The sequence below is a fragment of the Durio zibethinus genome, chromosome 4 (assembly GCF_047325235.1).
Source record: "Durio zibethinus cultivar Kanyao isolate XHJ-2024 chromosome 4, ASM4732523v1, whole genome shotgun sequence".
Taxonomy (NCBI): Eukaryota; Viridiplantae; Streptophyta; class Magnoliopsida; order Malvales; family Malvaceae; genus Durio; species Durio zibethinus.
Genome location: NC_143165.1, coordinates 7,073,191 through 7,094,449, shown reverse-complemented (window position 1 = coordinate 7,094,449; position 21,259 = coordinate 7,073,191). Strand labels below are relative to the sequence as shown.

The following is a 21,259-nucleotide window of genomic DNA, read 5'->3' as shown; positions in this document are numbered from 1 at the left end:
TCCTCACTACAATAACAATGGTTGGTAGCCATACCTTAAAACACGTAATATAATACCTTGGAATTTCCGTCATGCTACTCTTGCAAGGTGGGCCTAACAATTTAGATGGACCACAAGGTGCATAAATTAAAATAAAATAGCAATGTGATGATTTATGATGCACTGATAATATATAGTATTTAAATACTAATAATATATCTAATATAAATCCTTTCGCAATAAAAGTTTCCAGAACAAATTCTTGCAATGATAAGCTTCTATTTTGTAACCTTATACAGTTGGTTTTCATCTCATTTGCAATATGGCAGAAAACTGATGCCTCCAAAGCTGTTTATGGTACCAAGTCTCTGACTGGAATATCAGGAAACAAACGTGTGTCTTTTAGTAGTGAATCTGCTCAATTTCAGGCTTTATAAGTTTATCCTTATCTGATATTGATACGTAATAAAAATACACAATTTGATGGCTGTTTTTCTCTTACTTTTTGTTAGGTGTGTTTCTCTATCATAACCTTTGTTAATGTCAAATGTCAATAGCGGTAGTTGTAATTATGATATCAATAATGATAATGCAAAAGCTGCAACTTCAGCCTGAAATAATAATTTATAGTTAGATGCTTAATTCCTTTTACAAATGATTGTGAGAGTATGTTTTTTCGTATCAGTTTGATGCATTTAAAATTTTACTTTGAATGTAAATTTTTTAAGAATAAAAATTTATGTAACAAGAAAATAAGATTCCATCTTTATAACCAACGGAATTAACCTGTGTGAGTAATTAATTTTTAGTGATCTATACCTATCCCGTATACCAAAATTTTTCATGCAAACTTATAAAGAAAAAAAAAAAAAGGGAAGCAGATTATTAGTAAGATGGGAACATATTGGATATCAAAGGATTTAGGTGAAGTGATTGGCAAACTTGTTTTTTACGATTATCCTATATAACATTGATAACACTAAGTCTTCTATGATGAGTACAAAGTCTTTTTTTTTTTTTACAAATACTTTATTAAATTGCTCTCAAGATTGGTCTTTGGGGTTTATAATTTACTTTGATTATTGACTTATTTTTGGGCAATCAATGAGATTGATTGGAAATTGAATGTATTCTCAGTAAGGGATTTACACTGACTTTCTCACCTCCCTAGTTCTTTAGCCATTTGAGCACTTTCTTTTGTCTTTTCATTTTGATTGAATGATGGAATTATATTAAAATAAATTGCATCATTAGTTTTAATCAGTCTTTTGTAATGTTTCATTTTCATATGTGACCTAAAAAACTTGATTTACATAACATATCATTTTTGCTTCAATCAGTTTTGTGATTCCATTCTTCAGCTATCTATAACATATACTAAAAATATTTAATAGAAAAAAAATCAATTTTATCTCTCAAAAATATTGGTCCAAAGCTAATCTAATTGTTGATATTTAAATTTTAGAAATATATTTATATTAAACTTTAAAGTGTTCATATTTTAAAAAAAAAAATCTAAGTTGATGGAATTGATTGGCTTTTTAACGAGGATATATGTTCATTAATAATATTCTTCGATTTTAAAAAGAATTACCATAAAAAATCATGAGCTTTTTTGGCATACCAAGAATAGAACCTAGAGCAATTAGACGATAGGTATGTATAGATAATAATAATTATTAGTATAATGTTGTAATAAACCGCTATCTTAATTCTCTAACAGTGTTTTAAAATTGAATAATAGTAAATAAAATAATATTTGTAGAGTTCAATTCTCAAATTTGAAGCTTAGATAGTTAATTCAATCAATTTTAAAAAATGACATCTAAAAATTTTAAGATTTAAATTTCAGTATCTGTAATTTTTTTTATTTATTTGTAATCTCCTTTAAATAAAAAAAATTGAAAATTGGAAATTTAAATTTGAAGTGAAATGAACCAAGTTAAATGGACTTTCATTCAACAACCAAATTAGTAAAGATTAACAATACTGCCAAAAAAATATGAAACTTAGTTATTTATTATAAGAACTAAATTGTTGCTGAACCGTCAGATTAAGATGCATGAAAAATCATTTCAATTTTAACCATTGGATAGTATATGGTGCGACAAGCGTCACCTATTTATTTTAATTTAATTGTTGAGTTTTTTACTTTTAGTTCATTTTCATCTTAATCGTTGTTGTTAGTTTGGCTTGTCGTTTTCGTGGTTCGCTTATGAGGAGAAAGTCACACTTGATAATTTTAAAAAGGTTAATCCTCTGTTTCAGTGATTAATTCATGCTTTTTTGTTTAAATAAAAAAGATAATTTTATATAATATTGTTGAAAATAAAATAAAAAATAGTAAACTATATATTTGTTAGAAATATAATGCATATGCGAATAGTGATCATGACTACATTAAAAAATAGGAAAAGAGTTACATGAAATTTTATATGCGAAGTTCATGAAGTTTTTTATTAAAAATGAGTAAACAAAATTAAAATTAAGAATCAAAATCGATAAATTAAAAAATCTTATCACATAGGTCAAACATGCAAAATTTGAAAAAAAAATAATAAATTTTGATATATTTATTAAATAATCAATTTTAATAAAATTATTGATAAAATTTTTATCATTGAATAAGTATTGATTAAATTTAAATTATAAATAATATTTTTAATATTTTATATATATATATTATTGATTTTTACATTAAACTCTATTAATCTATTAATTTAAATTTTTTATTAAAATTTTTATTAAATCATTTTAAAAATTTCACAAACTTCACCTATGTAAATTTATTTAAGTTTTGTCCTAAAAATAATAGATGGAAAATTGATTGAAAAGAGCCCAATCCACTAAGATGAAAGAAAACATTAATGATCGTTTCAACAGTTGAACAAAAAACAATGGGACACTGTACAGCCCTATTGTTTAAGCCTGTGAAATTTGAGAATTTTACATTGCTCTTAACATTCCCCCTTGATTTTAACAAGAAATTCTGCCATTGTGGTCATGTTAGTTTGGCATATACCAGGCTGAGAATTCTTCAGATTTTCTGTGATATGGTACATTTATAGCCACTTCATTTGAGAGAAGATCATTTAGTAAGCCATCAAGTCCAATAATACCATCAACCTGAAAAAATAAGGTGGGATATATAAGATTTCTCAAAAGAAATGCATTCAAGATGATTAGAAACAATTACCGTACCCCTTAAAAGCTCCTTCTACATTCAGAGTGATAGTCCATCAAACATATTTGTGATCAATTAAAAGGAGAAATGAATTATTGTTGTTGGTGGCCTTAGTAATTAGATGATATTATAGCATTGCTATCAAATCCTGATTTCTATAAATATGGAATCACTCAGCTAATTGCACCCACCTAAAAGTTCCAATTACTCACCTTTCCTATAAGTTTAAAAACCTTTTAGATTCAAAGATTGCAGACCCTGATTTACACTACTGATATATCAAAGAAGCTGATTTAATAAGAATAGGGAAAATCAAATGCTTACCTGATTCTGAATCCTGTAGCCAAGCTACATAGCAATTTCGTCGTTGTAGTCGTGGTCGTTGTAATCGTGAGGCCTTGTTGCCAAGTTCAGAGAGGCAATACGAGTGAACCCCGATCGAGTTCACGAAATGCGGGCTTGTTAACATCGTAACTCAGTGAGTCAAGGAGTTGCTCGGCGAGTTTCTCTAAACCCCCTAACTCCGTTACAGGCATTCCAAGATGCGACGTTTCGCTTCCTTTTCCTTCCACCAAAAAAGCTAGGAAACGAAAGCCTTTTGCAGCCATTATATTACTCGAAATGAACTGTTAATGAGGTAAAAATAGTAGAGAGCGTAAAAGTTACAAGTAAATGTCACATGTCATCAAATTCACATGTTCCGAAAAATTAAGAACATCCAGCAGCATCCCTATCTTCTGAGAATCAAATCTTCCTATTACAATCACCAATGCTATCAGTCAGAATCTGCCTCTCCATCTGTGAATTTGATGATTTTGTGACAAGTCCCTTTTAACTTTTCCTGCTGTTTACTATCTTCTTTCTCATTAACAACATCAAGCAAAAGGATATGATAGAATCCATAAAAATGTTTTCCATGCTGCAAATCTCGTGCTTCAAGTGGTGATGGTAGATATTGGATTTAAAGCTAGAAAGCCGGCCAAAAAACATAAGGATAAGCATGACTACAAACAATAGAGCCTCAATTTGTCATTGACATCTTTAAGTTTGCGAGAATGATCCTCTTCATCAGGAGGCTTACAAAATGCCTCTTGAAACATGCAGTACTAGCTTCATGATCACGATAATAGAGCCTTGATTTGTCATAGCCATTTAAGTTCTCCCATATTTTCATTTGGAGAGAGCATTAACCTCATATAAAAACTTTACTAGGAAAAGCGAGTAAAAATAATTGAGAGAAAGACATTTCTATTTCATTACCTCTTAGTTTAGCCGATACTTCACATCACTGTCTTTTGTTTTCTCTTTTCGCAGCCTCATTCAGTTAATCTCTACGACCTCTTGCTCTTCGTTGATGTGAAGCTTCTGATAGGTCCCCTTAACTCAAATGGTGCATACTGCTGAAAGTTCCTTGGATCAGCATGTATAACTTGGTCATACAGTCCCATAGTGAGGATAAATAGGAACTTGTAGCTTCTGATGTAGTATCCACCATATTCCCAATGCCAAATCTTCTTTGCATTTTGCAGATTGACAAATTCTAGTTGATCTGGACAATTAAATGATATAATAATATTAACCGCAAAGATGTGAATAATTAAACCGTAGGTTATGAATCATAATACAAATGACAAGGAAAACATTCCACTCAACTAATGGGGTACGAAATCATATAAAATCTTGTTTGAAGAACATAAAAAGCAGATTAGTCAACTTTATCCAAAACAGAGGCAAAGGGGAACAGACACATAGATTGAGCCTCCCATCAAGAATCTTCAATGAATCCCGGATGAAGAATTGACAAATCACAACTAAAAATAAGAGCTGAACATTTCACTTGGCTTAGATCATTGATAGGACGACGCAAATACAATCTGGGAAATTTTTGGTGTTGTCTAATTTTATTCATAACTATTGCAAACATGTCTTTTACATCTTGCAAGAAATCAATTTTGTATATACTGGCCGGCTGGTTAACCTATCCTGCCCCTAACCTTTCACAACCAAATGATGACAGTAACCTTAATTACTTATCCATAAGGGAGTGGTTGGCCTGAGAATTTAACCTCAAGATATCAAAGGCAACAACAATTGGACCATTAATTCCGACATTTATAGTGTAAGCAAACTAATTGTTTACTAAATTTCAATAATCAAATTGAGTAAAGATAGATACCTTGTTCTTAGCTTGGCGCTGCAATTGCTTTAACTCATTTTCTAAAGCTGAATGATTCAGAAATTTTAACTGCCAAAAATAATAGACAACTACATTTTCAGACAAATGAAATTGAAATACGTACCTCAAAACTTATTTTGATAGGTAAATATTTTACTTAAATAGAGAGAAGAAGGGGAAAATCTTTCTACAAGCAGAAGTACAGCTAATCATCAGTAAAAGATAAAAACAACTTACAACATAAAAGACACAACCAAGTAAACGGACATCACCGATCTGACAAATAAGAAAGCAACTAAATCTCTCATTGCTGATATAAACTGGAATTGACTGCAGAGCCCGCTGCTTGGTTTTTGCTTCTGAATCTCAGTTTTGGTTTGCAATGAAACTTTGAATTGCAGAGAACAGTGAATGCAGCTGCGAGGACCCAACGCTTGAGAGCAATTGAGAGAGCAAAGAGGGAAAATTAGTTTCTTGCATGCATTTTCTATTTATTTTAACAGTTTTAAGAATTTTATAGCACAAGATTGAAGAGATAGGTATAGGGTCTTATAATTATGTACTTGGGTTTATAGCACAGGATTGAAGAGATAAAATTTGCTTAAATCTAATAACAAAACATGCCAAATGATCGCTGAACTGAATAGAAAATGAATAGTGAATTAATAATGACAAGCTGACACATTTCATACCATATCAAACTTGCTCAATGCTGATTAGAAACTTATGTTTGATTTTCTTGTGCATAACCACAACATCCGCCATATTGTTTCTATCCTCAGGTAACTCAGCTGAACATTTCAAAGCTAACTCCATGATAGATGATATACAATTTGCTTTAATAATGAAATATTCGTCCTCTCTTCTTAATAAATTGACATCTGCAATATCAATCATTGCTTTAGATAAGGATCTTTTCATCCAATGCCTCATAGTCATTGTTTCACTAAAAATTTCATCCGTTGGCTTCTTTTTTGTGAAAGTTTCTATTAAAAGAATCACGTAACTATAGATGTCACATTTTATGGAAACAATTCCCGCTGATCCAAATTCTGCATTTCAAGTATAATCGAAAGTATTATTGATCATTAACTAATTCTAAAAAGATTGTCTAACTATATCATGTAAAATCCTAAATATGAAAAAATTGTAAAGAAAAAAAAGAGAAAATAACCATAAGTACTCAAAAGATCACCTGGTGCCATATATCCAATAGTTGCAATTGTCATGGTTTGTCTCATGAAATCATCTTCTTCTAATAGTTTGGCAATGCCAAAATCTCCCAAATGCACAACCATGTCTTCATCTAGCAGAATATTACTTGGCTTTAGGTCACAATGGATTATCGGAGTTGGTTGTCCAGCATGGAGGTATTCTAGAGCTGATGCAACATCTATCATTATATTGATCCTTTGTAAGATATCAAGAAAATAGTGCTCAGAATGTAACCATTTTTCAAGACTTCCATTAGGCATGAAATCAAGCACCAAGGCTTTGAAGTCCACATTGGAGCAGCAAGTAACGACCTTGACAAGATTGCGATGTATCATATTACGCATAGCTTCACATTCAGTGTCGAAACTCCTAAATGCTCCCTCTATCTGCAAATTGAAAACTTTTATTGCAACATTCATCCCATCTGAAAGCCTCCCTTTATATACAGATCCAAAACTCCCTGAACCAAGAAAGTTACATTCTCCAAATCCATCAGTTGCTTGTGAAAGTTCTGCATATGAAATTCTTCTCCATGTTTTCAAAGATAACAAATCTTCCTTAACAGGTAGAGTTATACTCCTACTTTGGCGTTTTCTGTATATAATAGTAAAAACTATGGTTACTACAACTGTAGCAATTGTTAGTAAACCATACCTTAAAACACGCAATATGGTCAACTTGGAATTTTTGTGGATGCTACTCTTGCAAGGTGGGACTAGCAGTCTAGATGGACCGCAAAGTGCATAATTTTTCATGAATGATCTACTGGAAAAGTTTTGAAAACATCTTCCAGTGGGGATTTCTCCTTCCAATCTGTTGTAGGACACATTAAAATATTTTAGATTCAAAAGCTTTTCCAAAGTTTTGGGAATAACTCCAGAGAGATTGTTATTGGATAAATCCAAGAATTCCAAACTAATCAAGCCACCAAATGATTCAGGAATATGACCATGAAACTTGTTATTAGATAAATCTAAAGAAACCAATGTTTCAATGCCCCCAATTGAAGACAAGATATCACTCATTAGTAGATTCTTTGACAAATTCAAATACATTAGTGCCCTTAAATATCCGATATCAAGTGGATGTGAGCTGCTAAAGTAGTTTGACGACAAATCTACTTCTAAAATATCTTTAAGGCTCCACAAGGTTGAAGGTATTGCATAACTCAATTTGTTGGATCCCTAGTAAAGATTTCGTAAAGAACTCAAATTACCCAAACAAGTAGGCATAGGTCCATTGAGCTTATTAAAAGATAATTTCAATGCATATAATCTCTCCAAACCACAGATTTTTTCAGGGATGGGCCCTTGTAACTCATTAGTCTCAAGAGTCACACTTTGGACATTTCGTAGTCCTCCTATTGTCGCTGGAATAGATCCACTTATTTTGTTATAGCTAAGGTCTAAAAGAAACATGTTGCTTAAGTTAGCGACTTCCAATGGAATATTACCTTGAAGCTCACAATCAAAAGCTAAAAGTTGTTGAAGAGTTGTGGAAAGATTCCCAATATAAGTTGGAAGAATGCCATTCAATGGAATTTGTGAAACATCTATAAGTCTCAAATTCTTGCAATTTACCAAAGAAGAGAGAAAGCTCCACTTGTGAGTAGCAGGTTCTGTGGTAAAATGATTGTTCCCAATTTGGAACCATTCAAGGCGTCTTAAGTTGCCAAGAGTATTTGGAATAAGGCCTGAGAAGGAGTTATCTTGTAATGCAAGCACCTTGAGCATGGAAGCATTGGAGATAGAATTGAGAATGTTTCCGGTAAGATTATTTCCCTCCAGAATGAGTGTTTCAAGTTTTGGAAAATTGGTCATGAGCGGTAAGTTACCTGTTAAAAAACTAAACTTTTTAGTACTTTGTGCTTATCACAATTTTGTCAGAGTGTATTTGACAAGATAAAAACTAAATTGAAAAAAAATATAAAAGTTGAAAGAAAAATAAAGTGTGTTTATAAATTATGTTTATTTTTATAAAAAAATTTGTACAAACAAATCAACCACCAATTCAATAAATTTTATTTTTAAATCTTAAAGGAGAAAAATTATCTTTGTTTTAGAAGTGAAAATGTATTACTACCATCAAGCTAATAATCACATATAACCAATTGAATGGTGTCCAAGAAGAGATTAAAATTCATATTTCATACAAGACTACATGAATTTAAATTGTTAAAATAAATGAAAAGTGATTGAATCCATATTGTGTCCGGAATCTTTCAAAATTTGAAATTCATTTAGGCCTATTGAAATCAACATTTTGACTTTAGGCAACATTTGTTTTGGGTTTTAATTTACCAATTGGTCTTATTAAGATTAGGCTCATTTTCTAGTTTCTTCATTTTATTTTATTTTATTTCAAAAATAAAAAAAATCTGATTTTCCTTTCTTTATATTTTTATTTTATTTATACATTTTATTTATTTATTTATTTATCTTTATCTTTATTTTAGCTTTACACTTTATTTTATTTATGTGTCTTTATCTTTTTATTTTTACATGAGATGCATGAAATAATTTTACTTATTTAATATGGATATATATAAATATATAAATTAGATTCTTTTCAAATTATATTCAAAATTTTAAAACTCATAGCATATATAAAATTTATATAAATTAACTTGTCATTAAAAAAATAAACTTTCTAAATACAGCAAAAAAAATTATATCTTTCCTTTGGATATTTTTGTTTACAATAATATTTATACATCTGTAAGATTATATCAAATAAAAATAAATTATGCTTTTCTTAAAAAAAATAAAAATATATATTATTAAATGATAATTTAAATAATAAAAGAAGTATTAACATATTTTCACTTTAGTAATCTTGACTAAATTATTATGCAAAATATAAAAAAATGTTAGAAAATATGTGAAAAAAGAAAAAATAAATTGAAAAAAATTATTTTTCATAAGACTGAAACTGTTATAACAATAAAATATATCTTGAAAAAAAGTTATAAATAAAAAAATTGTAATAGTAAAAGAATATACCTTGAAAACAATTATTGAAAAAATGAAAAAATTGATGTATAATACATTACATTTGTAAGCTTAAATTTATACAAGAATTTTTTAGTGGTAATTAGGATTAAATATATAATTTTTAAATTAATTTTTGAAAATTTAAAATGGATATAATAAGTGATAAAGATAATATTAAATTTTTTTTGCATTTATTTGAACTATAAATTTAATAATTAGAGTTCAAATAGATATAATGGTTTTAATGATCTTATTATTTAAAAATTTAGGATGAAAAATTTTTTTATTTTCAAAATCTTATGTAAAGTTACTTGAATTTTTAATGTCTTAAGTAAATTTTTTAAATCAAGATAAAAAAGATTGTTGAAAGATTTAGATAAACTTAATCTTTATAATTCTTAAGCATGTTTGAAAGAATTTGATAATTAAATAAAATTTTTAAAAAAGTTATTTGGTAAACAATTAAAATTATTTATTAAAAAACAAAATACATATTTTATATTTTTGATTTAAAAAAATATATCTCTGAATTGATTTGATTTTCAATTATAATTTAAATAATTTTGATATTTGAATAAATTTAAAATTATCTAATTTGTAATTAAAAGATATTATCTTATTTTTAAAAAAATTATTTTATGTATCATTTAAGAAAATTATCCATATAAGCGCCTATGTGACAAACTTATTTATGTATATTGTTATATAATATATATATATATATATATATATTAGATGTGTCTTTATCTTTTTATTTTTACATTTTATTCTATTTTTCTATCTTTATTTATTTTTATTTTTACATTTTCTTTATTTATTGCTTTCATTTGTTTATCTTTTTATTTTTGTTATTTTTGAAAAAAATAAAAATGAAAAACCAGAAAAAATGAAAGCTAGTTTTAATCGGTGATTAAGTTTAGGAAGATGATGACACATATCATGAGGCAATCTACCTGATAAACTATTGTTTCCTAGAGAAACCTTGGTCAGAGAAGAAATGTTGAAGATGGAAGCTGGAATCTGACCAGTAAGGCCCATATCTCTTGCATATAACACCTCTAAATTAAATAGATTACCAATTTCCTCAGGAATTTCACCTGCAAACAAGGTAAACAACCAAAGTGTTAGCTGGACTATCTATTTTGTTTAAGTGTTTTAGTATATTGGTTTAGAAAATTAAATATTTTGCACTGAAAAAATGAAAAAAGAAATGAAAATGTGTTTCGACTAAATAAATCAAATTAAAGCTTGCTTTCTCTGTTATTTGTACCCAGATATACTTTGAGTTGTGTTAAATTTCTAATATTTCTTGGAATGAACCCATTAAATTAATTACCGGCCAATGCTAATTTTTTAAGCTTGTTGCATTTGCCTATACTTGATGGAATATAACCAGATAATTCATTTACGAACAATTAAAGCACTTCAAGTTTAGGAAGATGGACACACAAATCATCTGGCAAACTGCCAAAAAGACTATTATCTTGGAGATAAATCTTTTTCGAGGAGAAAATCTTGAAGATGAAAGAAGGAATTTGAATGGATAGTTGATTGGTTCCTAATTCCAAGATCTTTGGGTTGGACATGCTAATTAGTGTTTCCCTGTATAATTATTATTTCTCATTCCCAAGCCGTTGAATTTGAACCAATGTGTGGAGTCGAGCCAAGCCATTTTGTGAGCTGCTAAACTGAAATCAATTTTGGTAATTTTTTGTTTGTTTGATTTTTTTATTTGTTTAAATTAAAAAAATTATTTTTTAAGGATTAAAAAAATTAAATTTATAGAAATCTACCAAATTATCAAAGGATTTTCATGGATTTAAAATAAATTTAAGAAAACCATACCAAACTATTGGAGAATCTTATTTGAAAAATGCAATCTTACTTAATTATTGGAGAATTTCATGAGCTTTAAAAAAAATAATTTTTTTAAATTAAATTTCTAAAAATCTATTAAATTATTGGATAATTTTCATGAATTTAAAGAAATCTTTTAAAGTAAATTTAAGAATTCATATCAAACTATTGAAGGATCTTATTTGGAAAATAAAATCCTACCAATATAATTGAAGGATTTTATTGATTTTGAAACAATAAAATTTTGAGAATAAAATCTGATGAAGTTAGAGCCTCTTTGATAGTGACATTAGTGTTCTTAAATACTCTTGAGTTGAAAAAATATTAATAAATTTCTATCAAATTAAAAAAATAATTTTCAATATATAAATTATTTGAAGATTTTTTAAAAAAGTATTTATAAGGCTTAATGGATAATATGAAATCAATTGGTACTATCTTTTGGATAAGTGTTGTAGGATACTTATAACTTTTTCTGCATATAATTATACTTTTGAATTTATTTCGATTTCATAGAATAAAATCTATTCTTTTAAAAAACTTGAGTTAAGTTTAAGGCATTTTTTTAAAATGGGGCAGATTAATTACGTGGTCAATCATATTTAAATAAAAAAAAGATTAATAGTGATTCTTATATTTATATCTAGCGATCAAATTTACGGACTTGTATGTTAAGACACATATTTTTGTTATGTACAAGAGATTAATTTTGTATTTTAATCATAGTTTTTTTTTTTTTTTATAAATACGGTATAAGATATTTTCAAGTTTTGTTTGAATTTAATTTCTTTTTTTAGACGGTCTTAATGGTGCATTTTTCTTATCGATTTGTTGTATTCGAGACTTTTTTTTTAGAATGTTCTCCACAAGAATCAAACTCAAGTTAATAAGAAAATGACACTCTTCTCTTTACCAATTAAACTAACTCTTTATTGGTTAATCATAGTTTAAGTATTCTTTCAACTATATTACCAACTTATAAGACAATACACATAATTGATAATCCTAAATACTAATTTATTACAAAAAAAGTGAATTCAGGATTTAGTTTTGTAGGCCTAGACAACTATCTTTAAAAGTTAACATTTAATAAATATGTGGTTTGATTTTCAAAACCAACAATCCCTTTTTTATTCAAAAGTTTTGATCTCTTAAATACCAAAAAAAAAAAAAAACAAAACAAAAATACAAAGTCAGTCCTTTTGGGAGCCTGCCTTTTACTTCAAGATGTGCATAATATATCTCGGTACTTGCGAGAGAAAGCTACCAAATTTTCTGCTTTAGAGAAAGCTACCAAATATTTTGGAAAGACATAGTTTTATAGTGTTTGAAAAATCACTAAAAAGTTTTAAAATATATTGAAAATGAAATTCATGATTTTTTAACGTGTTCGATAATTCATTCCAAAGACCATTTAAATCAAAGATTTTTACATAGTTAAAAGCTATTTAATATATTCAATCATACTTCTTTAAGGAAAAATCTATCATTTAATTACATTGAACTTATATTATGTTTATTTTAACTATTTTTTGAATTTTTTTTAATGTGAAATACTTAAAAGTAATCAAAACATTTATTTAGTATTTAATTTTTAATAAAATATAAAAAATTTTTATAGCAAAATGCAGTACTAAAATTTTAAGATAAACATTATTTAATTGAAATTTAGAAATAGGTAGTGATCATATATGCTTGAGTATATACAAATAAAAAATATATAGTAATAAATTGGCACTAAAAATTTTCTAACTCTAATTACAAAAACTGTGAAATAGAAAAGAAAAACATATTTGTTAGAATGCTTTTGGACTTGGGAAAAAAACCTAGGCAAAGATATACCTTCTAAACTATTTTTAGCTCTATGTACTTCTTTGAGCATTTTTCAATTCAAAATACATTTTATAGTCTAGTCTTGAACTATATATTTTTTTGAACTGGATTAATTCAAGTTTTTTTCCCTCAAAAGAAGAAAATTCAGCTAATGATGGTAGCGAAAAGGGCTAAAGATAGGTTGCGATCATATAAATAAAAAAAATTCTAGCACTAAGTCTTATTAGGTTAAATTTGGCACTAAAAATTCGTAAGGAAAAAAACTATGTGGAACCAAATAACTCTAAAAAGATTATAAATTACTTGAAGAAACAAAATTACATAAAATGCTTTTAGCATAGAAAAGAAAATTAAAGGCAAAAGCATACCTTCCAATCTGTTTCCATTAAAATATACTTTTTTGAGCATGGTTAAATTCCCGATGCTTTTTGGAATGAGCTCAGTGAATTGATTTATATTTAATGCCAAATACTGCAGGTTGTAGCATTTGTCTATACTTGATGGAATATTACCAGATAATTGATTCTTACGCAAGTAAAAAAACTCAAGGTGAGGAAGATAATGACACATATCAGGCAATCTACCTGATAAACGATTGCTTTCTAGAGCAACAGTGGTCAGAGAAGAAATGTTGAAGATGGAAGCTGGAATCGGGCCAGTAAGGCCATTATATGCTGCACTTAACACCTCTAAACTAAAAAGATTACCAATTTCCTTAGGAATTTCACCTGTAAACAAGGTAAACAATCAAAGTGTTAGCTTGACTACTTATTGTTGCGCCTGAAGCAATAATCACAACAATACAGAAGCAATAGACAACAATCAATAATCAAATACGCAGAAAAAATAAAGCACACCAAGATTTACGTGGAAAACCCTCCAGTGTAGAGGGAAAAAAATCACGGGCCACCAGAAAAATCTTCACTATCAAATAATAGTTATACAAAGTTCTTCTCTAGCTAAAACTAGAGCTAATCAACAACTAGAGAAACAATTGGAGAAATCTCACCAAATAAGTGACTCAACAAATACACCCTAGATTTGTTCCTAGAGAGCTTCAAACCCGATCTTCACCGTTCAGAATGTAGAACCCTGAATCATAAACCTCCTGACAAGGTTCCAACTCAATCGGACCACGGATTGACTTCCGTTCAACCAACTCTCCCTTCTCTTTTTTCTCTCTCTGCTTTTCCTGGCTTTTCTTCTTTCTCTGCTTGGTTTTCAACACACACCTAAAACAACCCCACCTCTTTTTTATTAAGTAGCTAGGGCTTTGTGTAAAATAAAAGATCAAGGCCCATGGCCTTTACTTGGTCCAAAACTATTTACATGGGACTGGATCCCATTTTCCTAACAATCTCCCCCTCCAGTCCCATTAGAAGGAGATTCATCACCATAGCAATTTCATTTGGAACTTACCTTGGCCAGGGAACTTATTCCGGCCAAGTTACTGCAAAGCTCAAGCTTTTTCCTGGGAAGTATCTTAGTCAACATATCTGCTACATTCTTATCAGTATGGACTTTCTTCAATAACACCTACTGTTCTTCAATCACTGAACGTAACCAATGATATCTAACATCAATGTGCTTTGTTCTAGCATGGTACATGGTATTCTTACTCAAATCTAAAGCACTCTGGCTATCACAAAATACCACATACTCTTTCTGATTCAACCCCAATTCAAAAAGAAAACGTTTCATCCAAAGCATTTCTTTACATGCTTCAGTTGCTGCAATATACTCAGCTTCTGTAGTTGACAAAGCAACACACTTCTGCAACTTAGACTGCCAAGATACAGCTCCTCCTGCAAAAGTGAACAAATACCCTGAAGTAGATTTCCTACCATCAAGATCGCCTGCCATGTCAGCATCAGTAAACCCTTCTAGAACTGGTTGTGAAACTCCATAAGTCAAGCACATTTTTGAGGTACCTCTCAAATATCTAAAAATCTATTTTACTGCTTCCTAGTGAACCTTCCCTGGATTAGAAAGAAATCTGCTCACTACACCAACTGCATGAGCAATGTCAGGCCTTGTACAAACCATAAGATACATTAAAGAACCAACTGCAGAAGAATAAGGAATACTAGACATAGCTAGTTGCTCTTCCTTAGACACTAGACAAGATTTCTTACTTAGATGAAAATGGTTGGCAAGTGAACTGCTAACTGATTTAGCATGTTGCATGTTGAATCTACCAAGCACTCGTTCAACATACTTTTCCTGTGACAACCACAGCTTTCCAGCTCTCCTATCCCGGATAATGTCCATACCAAGAATCTGCTTTGCTGGACCTAAATCCTTCATATCAAAGGACTTAGACAATTGTTCTTTCAACCTGCAAACCATACTAGCATCTTGTCTTACAATCAACATATCATCAACATATAATAATAGGATAATGAAGTTACCATTAAAAAATTGTTTAACATACACACAAGAATCCGCTGCTGTTCTTTTATAGCTATGACTCACCATAAAAGAATCAAACTTCTTGTACCACTGTCGCGGAGCTTGTTTCAAGCCATACAAGCTTTTCTTCAATTTGCAAACTAAGTGCTCTTTCCCTTTCACTTCAAAACCCTCAGGCTGATTCATATAAATGTCCTCCTGTAAATCACCATGCAAAAATGCAGTTTTAACATCAAGTTGCTCAAGTTCAAGATTCAAACTAGCTGCCAATCCCAGTACCACTCGAATAGAACTCATTTTTACAACTGGAGCAAAAATCTCATCAAAATCGATGCCTGGTTTCTGAGAAAAACCTTTTACTACCAATCGAGCTTTGTACCTCACTAGTTTGTCACCATCTTTTTTCAACTTGAACACCCATTTATTCTTTAATGGCCTCTTTCCTGTTGGAAGTTTAACAAGATCATAAGTACCATTCTTTCGTAATGACTCCATCTCTTCTTTCATTGCTTTTAACCAGTGCTCTCTATCCGAAATAGCCTGCACATTTTGAAAGCTTTCTGGCTCCCCTTCACTGGTAACTAAAATAAAATCTGAACTTGGATACCTGGTAGATGGCCTCGCTCTCTAGTAGATCTCCTGGGCTGAGACTCTACATCACTTGATGCTGAAGGTAGCTCTCCCTGCTCAACACTCTCAGGTAGAGAGGATTGCTCCCCCTGCTCAAAACTAATAGCATCTGGCTCATCACCAACTGTGGCTAGCTCATTCATATCCCCAAGTTTTGTTTCTAGCTCATTTTCACCATCTGTGGCTCTTTCCTGTGAAATCCTTGTCGGTGTTGAAACATCACACTCAACAGTAACTCGTGTAGTCTTCTCATTTTTCTCAAGGTCTGCTATGGTTTCTTTTTCATGAAAGACCACATCTCTGCTTCTGACTGTCTTTCTCTTTACTGGATCCCATACCCTGTAACCAAATTCTTCATCACCATATCCTACAAACACACACTGTGTAGCTTTACTGTCAAGCTTTGACCTCTGCTCTTTTGGCACATGCATGAATGCTTTACACCCAAAAACTTTCAAGTGAGAGTATGAAGTATCTTTTCCTGTCCACACTCTTTCTGGAATGTCAAAGCCCAAAAGAACTGATGGTAACCTGTTAAGTAAATAACAAGCTATGTTGACTACTTCACCCCAAAATGGCTTTGGTAATTTTGCCATCCTCAACATACATCTGACTTTTTCCACAATGGTGTGATTCATTCTTTCAGCTATACCATTATGCTGCGGTGTTCCAAGTTCTGTCCTCTCATGATTGATCCCATGCTTTGAGCAATACTCTTCAAAGCCTTTAGATGTGTATTCCCCACCATTATCAGTTCGAATACACTTCAAGGGTAACCCTGTCATCCTTTCAACCATGGCATGAAATTTTTGAAAATACTGCAGTACCTGACTTTTGTATTTCAACATATACACCCAAGTCTTACGTGAAGCATCATCAATAAAAGTAACAAAATATCTGATACCACCTAATGACTCAACCTTAATGGGACCACATACATCAGAATAAATTAATTCCAATCTATTTTCTTTTCTCTGAGAACTTTTACGAAAAGAAACTCTATGATGCTTACCAAACAAATAATAATCACATGAATCGAGAGACATACTTTTGGTCAAGGGAATGAGAGAGTGCCTTGCCAAAACCTGTAACCCCTTTTCACTCATGTGTGCCAGCCTCCTGTGCCACAAGTTTGCTGAAGCATCATTTTCAACGGTATTTACCTGGTTACCGTTCAATTGCATCCATGTCTTATACATTGTGCAGCATAGTTTTCTCCTTGCAACTACCATAGATCCTTTGAGAAGCTTCCACTGTCCATTCTTTTATCGGCTTTCATATCCCTCCTTATCAAGGACATTAATAGCAAGCAAGTTCATTCTCATATCTGGAATGTGTCTGACATCCCTCAAAGTTAACATGCAGCCTGTACTAGTTTGTACAACAATATCATCAATCCCAACAATCTGCGACACACTCTTATTTTCCATCTTGGTATAACCAAAGTTTCCTGCTTTGTAAGTTATAAACAACTCTCTCTTAGGAACACAATGATATGCCGCTCCTGTGTCAACTATCCACTCAATACCGGGATCACTAACATGATTACAATCACCATGTGTACAAATCAAAGTAACTGAATTACTATCTGAATTCACTGCTGCAACATTATCATCATCTAAACTCTTGCCTTTCTCATCTTTTCGCTCTTGCTTTAAGATTCTACAGTTTCGTTTTATATGACCCGTCTTACCACAATGGAAACACTTCACTTTACCTCTAGATTTGGATCTATGTTTAGACTTACCACGGTTTTTTTAGTCCTAACCTCTGTCGATGTTTCTACCCCTATTCTCTGTGACTAGAGCTTGATTCCCAGGGTCTACATCTTTTTGCCTCGCTTCTTCATTAAGCATACTGTTCTTTACCATCTCCAATGTCACCTTATAATCAGGAGCTGAATTAAGAACAGTCACAACTAGAGTATTCCAGCTGTCTGGCAATGAACCCAAAAGAAATAATGCCTTCATTTCATCATCCATCTTAAGCTCCATAGTAGTCATTCGATTAAATATATCTTGAAAATCACTCAAGTGCTCTGTAACAGATCGTCCATCCCTGTACTGTAAAGTTGCAATCTTTTTAACAAGCATAACTTTATTCATACCTGTTTTCTCTCATACAATGCTGCCAATTTTTCCTAAACAATGTGAGCATCTGATTCCTGCACTACATGATGGAACACGCTGATATCAACCCATTTTTTGATTGTAGCCAGCGTTTTTCTACCTAGCTTCTTTCAACTTTCATCTTTCATATCCGCTGGTTTAGCCGAATCACCCAATACTGGCTTATACAAATCTTTGCAGTATAGATGATCCTCCATCATAGGCTTCCAAATTGAATAATTTGATGCTGTCAATTTTATCATGGAACCTGTATCACCTTCCATGATCTCAAACAGAATTTACTTCTATCCTGGGTTGCTTCTGTATCGATGTCTCAAAATAACCCTCGCTCTAATACCACTTGTTGCGCCTGAAGCAATAATCACAACAATACAGAAGCAATAGACAACAATTAATAATCAAATACACAGGAAAAATAAAGCACACCAAGATTTACGTGGAAAACCCTCCAGTGTAGAGGGAAAAAAACCACGGGCCATCAGAAAAATCTTCACTATCAAATAATAGTTATACAAAGTTCTTCTTTAGCTAAAACTAGAGCTAATCAACAACTAGAGAAACAATTGGAGAAATCTCACCAAATAAGTGACTCAACAAATATACCATGGATTTGTTCCTAGAGAGCTTCAAACCCGATCTTCACCGTTCAGAATGTTAAACTCTGAATCATAAACCTCCTGACAAGGTTCCAACTCAATCGGACCACGGATTGACTTTCATTCAACCAACTCTCCCTTCTCTTTTTTCTCTCTCTGCTTTTCCTGGCTTTTCTTCTTTCTCTGCTTGGTTTTCAACACACACCTAAAACAACCCCACCTCTTTTTTATTAAGTAGCTAGGGCTCTGTGTAAAATAAAAGATTAAGGCCCATGGCCTTTACTTGGTCCAAAACCACTTACATGGGACTGGACCCCATTTTCCTAACACTTATTTTGTTTATTTCAGTATATTGGTTTAGAAAATTAAATATTTTGCATTGAAAAAATATAAAAAGAAATGAAAATTTGTTTATACTAACTAAATCAAATTAAAGCTTACCTTCTAAGTTATTTACACCCAAATATACTTCTTTGAGTTGTGTTAAATTTCCAATATTTCTTGGAATGAACCCATTGAATTGATTAATGGACAATGCCAATTTTTGAAGCTTGCTGCATCTGCCTATACTTGATGGAATATAACCAGATAATTCATTTATGTACAAGTAAAGTACTTCAAGTTTAAGAAGATGGACACATAAATCATCTGGTAAACTACCAGAAAGACTATTATCTTGGAGATAAATCTCTTTCAAAGAGCAAATCTTGAAGAAGGACGATGGAATCTGACCGGATAGTTGATTGTGTCCCAAGCCTAAGGTCTCTAGGTTAGACATATTAACAAGTGTTTGAGGAATTGTTCCTGTAAAATTATTATTACTCATTTTCAAGTTTTCAACTCTATGTAATTTCCCAAGCCATGATGGAATTCCCCCATTAATGCCATTGAAGCTTAAATGAATGAGCCTCAAACGATGTAGTTGCCCCAATTCTTGGGGTAGATTGCCATAGAAATTGTTCCTGCTCAAGTTGGGATAGAGTAGAAATGAGAGATTTCCAAGATGTGGAGGGATAGTACCCGTAAGATTCATGTTTGAGAGAGTCAAGGATGTGACCCTTCCATGTCTGACACCACAAGAAACACCAAGCCAGTTACAAACAGAGCTGAAGGCCGTCCAATTATCTGCCAAGACATTGTGAGGATCAAGGATGTTGTGTTTAAAGTCGAGAAGCGCAAATTGATCAGTGGTGAGATTCCTCATAGTCACAGCTACGCAAGCTATGAAACATTGCATAAAGAAAGATGAAAGAAAATGGAAGTAAGTGTTGTTCATGGTTGTAGGATACGTATCAAGAAAGGAGTTCGAAAGAGGAAACTAAAGTGGTGTAATTGGTAGCTATAGGATGATCAAGGAAGAGCCCATAAACCTTACTTAAATAGGGGTAGTCCACATTTGTTTTTATCAATGGAATTGGAAAGTAATTTCAATAATTAAAAGATTTTCCATTGGTTCCACACAGGGATTTAAATAGCAGTCGTGGTCACGTTTTTGGTCGCATTGCATTTGTCGTGTTTTCGGATATAACGGAGATAATTGTGGTCACTACGGTCATCACGGTCGTGAAATTTTTTTTTTGTACAATTTATTATAAAATGTAATAATTATAATTATAATTATAAAAACTCTTATTCAATGATTTTAAAAATAGTTTATGACACTCTATGTTTTTTATTTTTTAAAAAAATTATTCACAATTTTATTTAGATTATAAAAACCATTCATATTTGGTTTATCCATAAAATTTTTCTTGGCCAAGTTCATATTCAATATTAATTCTAGACAAATCAAATATTAATAAAACATAATATGTTAAATACCAAGCATTTAATTTAATAAAATTACAAACTTAAAAATATAATAAATTCAAATTCCATCAACTATAATTATTGATACATATTTCAAATTTACCACATGGTAGAATGACGAGGAGGATCAGATTCTCTATTTTCACTTTGAGAGCCAAGTTGACTCCATCTCCATCCCTGAGACCTTTATTCTTGATACATTTGTGGTAACTGATACATTTGAGGTGGATGATATATTTAAGGAGGTGGAGGATATATTTGAGGTGGATAATAACCATATGGAGGTGGATAACCATGAGGAGGTTGAAAATTATGTTGTTCTGATGGATAGTAATGTCTTTGAGTACTAGTAGATGATTCACTATACTTAAAGTTACTAGAATTTAGACTCTCACCTGAAGATGAAGAACCTCTAGAAATTTCATAGTGGTGCTTCTTTGCTTTTC

General features: G+C 31.1%; 2 protein-coding genes across 2 annotated transcripts; both read right to left on the bottom strand.

The window, feature by feature from the left end:
* Nucleotides 1–5,456: 5,456 nt before the first annotated feature.
* LOC149519074 (putative LRR receptor-like serine/threonine-protein kinase At3g47570) lies at nt 5,457–7,033 on the bottom strand. Its single transcript, XM_089759327.1, has 2 exons — nt 6,535–7,033; nt 5,457–6,391 (listed from the first exon to the last, which is right to left on the bottom strand). Exons 1-2 carry the CDS (start codon nt 6,971–6,973, stop codon nt 6,036–6,038), a joined length of 795 nt encoding a protein of 264 aa, XP_089615453.1. The 5' UTR covers nt 6,974–7,033; the 3' UTR covers nt 5,457–6,035.
* A 705-nt stretch (nt 7,034–7,738) lies between these two features.
* Nucleotides 7,739–20,280, bottom strand: LOC111288761 (uncharacterized). Its single transcript, XM_089760203.1, has 4 exons — nt 19,446–20,280; nt 13,606–13,821; nt 10,501–10,644; nt 7,739–8,388 (listed from the first exon to the last, which is right to left on the bottom strand). The coding sequence occupies exons 1-4, from the start codon at nt 20,278–20,280 to the stop codon at nt 7,739–7,741; spliced, it is 1,845 nt and encodes a 614-aa protein (XP_089616329.1).
* Nucleotides 20,281–21,259: the final 979 nt, after the last annotated feature.